Source organism: Columba livia, chromosome 3 (genome assembly GCF_036013475.1).
Source record: "Columba livia isolate bColLiv1 breed racing homer chromosome 3, bColLiv1.pat.W.v2, whole genome shotgun sequence".
Taxonomy (NCBI): Eukaryota; Metazoa; Chordata; class Aves; order Columbiformes; family Columbidae; genus Columba; species Columba livia.
Window position 1 is genome coordinate 24470503 of NC_088604.1, and position 9165 is coordinate 24479667.

General features: G+C 47.8%; 1 protein-coding gene across 2 annotated transcripts in view; it reads right to left on the reverse strand.

Annotated features, from left to right (window-relative positions):
- The window catches only part of CSMD1 (CUB and Sushi multiple domains 1), a 1084328-nt gene extending 1077495 nt beyond the window's left edge, over nt 1–6833 (reverse strand). Inside the window, exon 1 of one of the 2 annotated variants that reach the window (XM_065056058.1) lies at nt 5915–6833. In XM_065056058.1, coding sequence (XP_064912130.1) covers nt 5915–5981 — 67 coding nt within the window. In that variant the 5' untranslated portion in view covers nt 5982–6833. The remainder of the gene's footprint in view (nt 1–5914) is intronic. The other variant, XM_065056057.1, reaches the window with a different exon arrangement.
- Nucleotides 6834–9165: the final 2332 nt, after the last annotated feature.

The following is a 9165-nucleotide window of genomic DNA, read 5'->3' on the forward strand; positions in this document are numbered from 1 at the left end:
TCCAAACTGGCCAATCCTCTACTGCTGAAATCAATAGAAATTTCAGTTTCCACTGCAGCAGAATAGGGACCTCATAACTCTCAAAAGTTACCTTTTACTTGACAGTGATGACTCAAAAAATGAAGTTGAAAGAGGTGGAATCACTATTTCAGAATATGCATGAATATATTGTTAAAATGCATATTTTAATAATTATAAAGCTGTAACAAACTCATAATTTTTATGCTGGAAATTAAAGCATTATTATAATTGCAAGAAAATGTTATTTTTTTTTCTTACCTTTTGCTAAAAGCAGATCATTGACAATATTCTGATTAACCACGAGAAACTGTGGTTAATCATCAGCAATATAACAGTGATTAAATCTTTATCTGCCCTTTTAACTGAACGTGCCCTCCAAGTAAAAATGGCAAGAAACTGTTGCCATTTTCTTTTTTTTTCTTCTTAATGGGTAAGAGATACAGAAAAAAAAATATCATCTCTAAGCAAGTAAGACTTGTTATTGGCAATAAGATGCAGCATTGCTCTTGTAAGAGTTTTCAGTGCATGCATTTACCATTCAATTAAGAAATGTGGGCAACTGCTGATTGTTGCCTTTGTGTATCAATAAAACACTAGCAATAATCAAAGTAATTTGTTTAAGCAATTATTCCATTGAGAAATGCTTATAAAAAATATAGTGTAGATTTTTCTTAAATGCAATGGAAATGTCATATAGTTGAGCGAAGTCTTTCATCCAGCCAGAACAAAGATGTGTGAGGACAAAGTAAGATCTCACAGCTTTCCTCAGGCATTAATGGCTTTTTTCCCTATTTCAAAAGTTGCTGGTTGATAAAAATGGTTTAAAGGAAATTGCAACTGATGTAGAAAAGTAAAACATCTAAGTAAAAGAAAGTGATTCATACACATTAGGAGAATTTCCATATGATTCTCATTCTTTGTTCACTGCAGAAACAGGAAGAACATCCAATTTAGCTCAGTCTAATCTGGCTAATTTTGCAGCCATATGGAGAACTAGAGGCCAGATTCTTATTCAGTGACCCTGATTTTTATCCCACTGTACACCTGAATTTTATTAGTGATCATGTCCATAGTTAAGTTAGTGCTTCGGTATATCGTACCAGCAATTCCCCTTCGCACACTGCATCCCCCTGCTGGTTACAGGCAGCCTGGCACTACACTGCAGTATCTGTGCTTACACATAGAGCTGTTGACTAGCAGAATAATGTCATCATGATCAAAGAGACACGAGAGTTCAATACAGATTTGAGCAAAATTAAATTACATCTTATCTTTAAATTCATTGGAAGTTTTATACAGTCACACTATTAAGCAATTACTTCTCCGAGGAAAGGTTGTGAGAGGAAGTCTAATGCGATAGTGACAGTGTACAGATGAGATGTCTTGAAAAAGGTGAATTGGTGATCCCTAGGGTATTTCAGCCCTTCCAGAGAGCATGATAAGTCTTGGATGCATTGGTTTCTGTTTAAAATATTCACAGTTTCAGATTGTTCCTAATTTCGTGGGGCCAAAGCTTTCATGAATGTAAATGGTATTGAGGATAAAGTCCCACAGATGTCTCTTAAAAACTTGCATGTATCAATGTATGTATAATGATACTACAGTATAATGAGTAATAATAAGATGAGCTAGATTTCATGGTTTTGAAGAAAAAGCAGTCTGCTAGGGCAAGAAATGACAACTGCTCTCGCCCCAACAAAATACCCATGTCTGATCAAAACCATACATGTCTGTGTAAAGGGACGCAAGAGTGACAGTCAGTAAAATAAACAGAAAACAATCTCCAGAGTGGTTCATATATATTCAGGTCACAGAAAGTGCTAAAGTCCCCTCACAAATCTCAGTATATCCTGAAGTTCATGTGTGCTCATGCCTGCATTTGCTTGTGTACCATGTCAAGCTCCTCACACCAGCATCCTGTTCCACACACACCAGTATCCCATTCCACCTCCAAAGAAACTGAGAACCCTGGCTGATGGTGGGAATTCAAACCTCCTCTATGGGTTCAAAGGTCTAAAATGATTGTTTGAGGAATCTTTGTTGAATGTATATGGTCTCCACTGTCTTATATTCAAATTGACCATATTTCTGGTTCCTATATAGAGTTAAGGACATTATATACATATTTTGATGGAGAGAATTGGAAAAGATACAAATCTTACCAATACATAAATGCATTTTTACATTAAAATATTATGTGGTCAGAACCATCTGTGCTCTTTTCTGCCTTTCTGTGGCCAGTTCCTCACTGGGCTGGGGCTTGGGGAATGACTCCATGGAACACTTGGTTTTGCAGCTGGGTATGCAACACCTAGCTCCGATGTTCTTTTGAAAAATCCTTTTTTCAGCTCACCTAGAATTGCTTTAGTCTTCTCTGAAAGAGAATGGTGCCTCTCTAGAGAGACCAGCTTCACAGCTTGAGAAACACTGCTTTGGAAAGAGACAAAATACAGGACTTCAAAAGAGACAAACACTCTTCGTCCAACAGGAGCAGGCCTTAAACACAGGGGTAACTTTGTGTGATGTAGTCATAGCAATTATTTTGACAAAGTGATAGTAGCAAACAGAGGGTACATAAAATGTTTTGGGGTTTATCTCCTTTTTCTTCTTCATCTATTTTCTTTTATTTTCTTGGTCTTCTTCTTTTTTCTTTTTTTTCTTTTTTTTTAAATACTAAGCTGTAAATGTGGGAGTCCTTTCACTATCTGGATTCAATTTAAGAACAGAAATGTTTTTCCTTTGCTATTTCCATTAATCTGAATGATACCTCTGTGCATAAACCTGCTTATGCACTTTTTGTTTGAGGCAATTACATGGCGATGAAGGTGTTGTATTTGGTTACCTGAACAAGTCCAGGGAATGATCTTGAAAACATACAACAGCACAATTTTAAGTATTAAGCAATATGTATTTCTGCATTGAAAATAGCTTGTCCACAGACCTCATGTCACAGCAGAAAGATATTGTAATCTTTTATCTTGAATTTTAGTCTCAGTTCAGTCTAAATCTACCATTTATTCTCTAGCAATATGAATTTTTACAGAAATGGTACTGATGTGTTTTGTATTTCAAGCAAATCGAGGTTTTTTTATGCTTTCTTTAGCTAGGATATAACCTATCAGAATTAGCAAATGGCTCTATAAACAAGCCCATCTTAACATGCAGAGCTGAACAGTGTGCTGCCTGTCTTGTTGAAGCATAATTGCTATGATAGGGTAGTTTCTGTGGAAGTGGTTCCTTTAAATTACTCCATACAAATTTCCCTTGATGCTTAAAGCATAACGGACAAGAAAGAATCCCTCAAATGTTTTCCGAAACTCTCAGATGTATCGGTCAGACAAAATGGGTCCAAAGAAATTTATAGAACTGCACCTCAGATCTACCACAATGAAAGATGACATATGTTCATTTTTGTCCTTATTTCCGTCTTTAAAAAGTTACAGAAAATTGCACATCAACAAAGGGTTTCCATTGCATTTCATAATGAGGAACAAGGTGGAAGGCAGTCCACCTCTCATTTTACTGAAAGGGAATGCCTGTGGCAACACCTCCAGAAATTTAGCACCTTTTTTTTTTTAATGATAAAACCCTCACACCAACCAAAACCCGGGTGAATTCTTATTACAGTGACTACCGAACGATTCGGCTACTAAGGGGCCGAAACAAAGAGTTCTGGGGATATATTAATTAAAATTTTATGTGCTTTTGAAAGCCTAGGCTGTTCATGTTAGTAAGAAATGACTTCTTTCACTGTCTAAACTATAAATGCAATTTCAGCCTCAGGGTTATAGTTGACTAAATATAGATACCTGTGCTCGATTGCCTGGGAAGGTAAATGGAAAGAATTATGTCAAATGTCCCCACTGGTTCCTCTTCTACCTGTTGTTTGACTTCAATATTAAATCAGTTTGTAGCCTTTAAGTAGGTGTGTTGCTGCTCCACATTAAGCGAGGTATAATTACATTCTGCAGAGCAGCATCAGAGGCAGTGCTCAAATGTTCCTGGCAAAGCCTTTGTATGTAAGCAAAACACGTCGGATCTCTGCTGAATAACCATGATCCAGCCTCCAGCTTTTCATATGTGCTGTCAGCCATGAAAAGAAAACACTTAAATGTCAAACGACAGAACCAGCTACAGTGTATTTAACAAATGAGTCGCGGGTGTCGGCCCGCCTCAGGAACCGGCGCGGCCGCGGCTGCAGCTCGTCCCGGGGCACCGGGCTTAGCTCTGCCGCCCGGCCCGGGGCTCCCCCGCCCGCCCGGCCCCTGGCAGGGGCAGCGCTGGTGCGCCCGGCATGTGTGCAGGCTGGGAGCGTCTGCCAAGCTCCGCGCAAGTAGGGGACAGTGGCACCGGGGGCGGGGAGAATGCTCGAAGTTTGGGCAGGGCAGCCACACCGAGAAGCCCCCGCCCGCCCCGGGCTGTGTGTGCTGCCGAGCACAGCCCCGTCTCCAGGAGCCGCCCGCTTCACAGCCCAGGAAACCCGGGCACTTCTCCCCGCGCTCCCTTCCCCACGGAGACAGCGCGACCGGGGGCAGCTGGGTGGCGTTGACTGGCGAACTGAGGAAGCGGCAGGTTCAGGAGCGGTGCCGCCGGACTGGCGCGGAGCCGCAGCCGTTCCTCTGGACCGGTCAAAGCTCCCGCCCGGCTGCCGGCAGACCGGGCTGGCCTCCCATCGCCTCTCTCTCCAGATCGTGGCCAAAGCCCGCCGGAGGGAGGGCACCCTGCCGTGTCGCCAGGGTGGACGAGGGAGCCCGGCCGCGAACATCCGCAGGACGGGGAAGGCTCTAGCTTCGCCCGCCAGCCCGGGCCGCGGTCGGCTTGCCCCGCTCCCCCTGCTCCACCCACCCCCGCACCGAAAAAAGCAGTCAGAGAAATAAAATGGTGGGAACGATGTAAAGCGCCTTGGACGGGTTAAGGGAGGCTCAGACAGCACAGACCGCAAGGGGAACCGTCCTCCTGGAGGCAGGCAGAAACAGCCGGGAGTGAGGTGAGAGAAGGCAGAGGCTGTAACGGGGACAGGTGCTCAGCTGCGAGCAGCATCCCTCCCTCCCTCTCTTGCTCTTAGATACACATGCATGCTCGCCATCTCCCAGCATGAAAAAGCACAGGGCTAATGAGAGGCGAAGTGAATAATGGGGAAGTTGTTGTATCCAGCGATGAGGCAAGTGATGGGGTTGAGGCCAGCACTGAAGTTGTGTAACCCAATTCTCCACTGTCCCCCCCTCGTTTCTCTTCCCTCCCCCCCACTGATTTTAAGGGGAACCCAGCTGGGGGTGGGAGACGCTCCCCATTGCACGCCAAGCAGAGGAGCCCTCTACCCGCCGGCATGGGCAGGCAGCTGGTGGAGAGGAACGCCGGCTCCGCATCCCCGCCTCCGCGTAACTTGCGGGGAGCGGAGCCGGCTGAAGGCAGGCGGGGGCGGATCTCCGCGGCCACCCACTCCGCGCTCTCCCCAGAGCACGGCAAATGCCGGGGAGGCGGGAGGAGGGGAGATCCAAACTTGCCAGCCTGGGGACTGTCCCTCGCACGGCAGCGAGTGCCGTTCGTGCGTGCGCGGAGAGCGAAGTGTTCCCAAACTCCGGTGCTGCCCAGGCGGCTGGATACGCACGACTCCTCTTGCAGCGCCGCAGGGGCTGCTGCCTGGCTCCTGGGGGCTGGTTTCTCCCGCGGGAAATGGCCGGTCGGGAACGGAGCCCTCGGGGAACACTGGCGGACCCGGCAGGAGGTGGGAGGCAGGGAGAAGGGAGACCGGGCTCGGGGAGCCTACTGTTTCCCGGCGCAGAAACGAAGGCAGAGAGAGAGCTCATCCGAGCGCTAGCCGCTTAGCTGTGGGGGGAAGTCAGTGCCATAACCCCAGCCTACACGAATCCAGTGCAAGAAACCCAAATCTTACCCTGAGCTGCAGTGAGGAGCCCCGCGCAGAATATCAGCAGAGACTTGAATTTCCTCCACGCAGTCATGTCTGCAGTTATTCCACACACACACACACTCACACCAAACCCCCGGCGGCTCTTCTAGGCTGCGACCGTGTCCTCCGAGCGGCAGCGGGGCTAAGGACAGCGCCAAATAACCACCACAGGGCGAGGAGAGGCGGAGAGGAGCGGTCCGGGTCCCGAGCGCCGCGCAGCGCCCGACGCCTCCTGCAGGACTGCGCGGGCGGCTCGCTCCGCTCTGCTCATAGCATCAGTCCCGCGCCGCGGCGGGGCTGCGCCGCTCAGCGCCCGCGGAGCCCCGGCGCCGCCGGCCCGCCGCCCGCCCAGGGGAGGGGAGGGAGGGGAGGCACGCCCGGTGCCGCGGGCAGCGCGGCATCCACGGCCGCCGGCAGGGAGAGCCGGGCAGCGGCGGCGGCAGGAGAGGGATGCGGAGAGTGCGAGGAGGAGGAGGAGGGGAGAGGGAGGGATCGCGGCGAGAGCAGCGCAGGCAGCGCAGCGGAGCGGCTGCCAGACACACGAGAAACCGCCGCCGCCGGACTCAACCATCACTTCCCATGGAGAGGGGAAGGGGCCGGCGTTGCGCAGCCGGTGCACGCCAAGCCCGCAGCCGCCCGCTTTGCCGGCCGGCCCCCGCGCGGCCCCCCTGGGGGCACCGCGGCCTTCCCCCCCCGCCCTGGCCGCGACCCCGGGCAGCTGCCGCCGCCTCCCGAAAGCGCCCGGGGGAGAAGGCTTCCCCCCGGCCCGGTGCTCCCCTGTGATGGGAAGGGTGACGGCTCCAGGGCTACACCTGCCCGGGGGGCTCCTGCTGCACCGCCCCGGCGCCCAGTTCCCTGGCTCTGCCCGCAGCTCGGCTCCCTGCTCCTCCACCCACATGCGGGTGCGGGTGGTGCATGTGCTGGGGTGGGGTGAGAATCTCTTGTCCGAGGTGAAAGCCTCCTTTGCCTTGGTCCCCACTCGTGAGAGAGGAAGGTTTTCACGTCCAATGTGCCCTGCTTGTTTGTTCCAAGTTGCTCATCAAAACAAGCTGTTGTTTCTGAGGGGAACAAGAGCAGCCAACGTCTCTTTGAGGAACACTGCTTTGTCTTTATGTTGCCATTCCCGAGCCCTCCTCTTGCCAAAAGGAATTTCTGCCATTAACTATCCTTTCTAAAACAAACAAACAAACAAACAAAACCCCGTAACCCCAAAATCGGGTATGCCAATATGCAGGCAGTCTTCCCCATTGCCACCCAGCACTCAGCAGGTTTGGTTCCCTGAGCCCGAGGGAAAGGAAATGGAGATCCAGGGCTGGCCTGTCACAGGTCCCCAATGCTTCCATGGCCTCGGCAGGTGATGCCCTTTGCCAACAATAGTTTCTGTGCCAGGCCTACCTGCAAACGAGTGACAAAAAAGTATCCAAACCTGACTTCCAATCCATGAAGATTTGTAAAGATTACCACTACCACTGCACACTTGGCCTGACTCCATAATTAATGCTTACTTATATCCGTAATTAAAATACAAAACCTCATATGAAGGAAAGAAAAATGCAAACACCTTTGGAAAGGTACTTTCAAGGTTGTAATTATTCACTTATGATGAGTTTTCTTTTGTGGTGAAATATGCAAAGTTGTTTTCTCATTGTAAGTTGCAAGAAGGTGGTGAATGAGCACTGAACGAGGTAGGCTGACTTTGTAATAAGCCTGTATTTATGTATAAACGTTGCGGTTCTCACTCAAAAAAAAAAAAGTCCAGGGCCAGGCAAGCTGCCGAGAAAGATGTGGCATTGCTGCCATCTCGTGGCAAAGATTCCCTCCCTGCCCGCCCTCCGCCTTCTTTGCCCTGCCCGGCCTTTGCTCAGCCGCTCTTCCCCTAAATCCCTACCCCACTGCGCTCCGAAGCTGGGCTCGAACACTTCCAAAGGAGGGATCCAGGCTTAGTATTCATCCATATTTTAAAAACGCCTCGGGGATGCATTTTTGCATTCGTGAAAGTAAAATGATGCTAATACTTGTTAGTACCAGACATCATGTAGCCAAGCTGCACTGCAGAATTCCCCAGTCAGAACTGCTCAGGCTTCTCATGTACATCCCTCCACTTAATTCTTGTCAGCGTACTGGGGGGAATTCACTAATGCTTCTGAGAAAGAGAGAAATGGTCACTAAGGTGAAGCTGAGACTCTTAGTTTCTGGCCTGCAGTACTCTGAAGCTTAGATTTTTAAAACAAGGAGTTTCTCGCATTGCATCTGGCCCAAGATATCCCAATAATTTTTAGTTTTGTTTCATTGTATTTTTTATTGAGTTGGAATAGTTAAAAAGTCATAAATAAACTCCATTATGGCTGAGTCTAGCCGAAAACAGTAATGATTGTATCATTTCTTGTTCTGTTTAAGCAAGCACTCTTAATTTTAGAAGTTGCTGAAGTTTAACCCTGCTCATAGCAGATTCTGCAGAAGCTCCAGTATGACATAATATGTGCTTTCTTGATCTTGACTCACCCTGATCATATTTACTGCCTCTTGAGGCTTGCCATACTTCTGAGGATTTTTTGGGCTTTACTGCAGTTTCGTGCCTGGTTCCTGCTCTATTGAGCTAAACAAGTGGTAGTTTCTTCCCCTCATAGCACCTAGATAAGGCTAAATAACTGGGTACCATAGCTGCTATCACTGCAAAAGATGCCTTCACTCCTTTCTTACATACTATGACAGCAAGCCATATGCATAAACATTGTTGGCCTTTAGCCAACTTGTCACTTGTCACCTGAATTAGTGCCTTACTGAGATAAATGGGACAGCACAGACCCCCCAGCAAACATTTCAGGCTCTCTAAAGACTCAAGTAACTGTTATAGTGACTTTTACGTACTCTGTGTGACTCAAAAGTTTTGCCAAACCCAAAAGACCCAGAAGATTACTGTGGAATGGAAGCCTGGCATTCCAGGAGGAATCTCCACCAACCTGACTGGACCTCAGCATGGAACTGTGTACATAAACACAGTAATTACAGATGATCTAACCTAGTTACGTTAATCTATCTATTGTATTTTAAGTACCTAATGTATTACCATAAAATTCCCAAATTTATGTGTTTGAACAGAGGCAATATTTCCCTTGATTCCCTATAGATGTGTATAAAGGAGTGTGTATGTCAAGACTGTTTGTACTAAATGGGGTGATTTAAAGGTAACTTGACAGGGATTTATTTTTGAGAACTGGTTCTTTTGCTTTTTGATG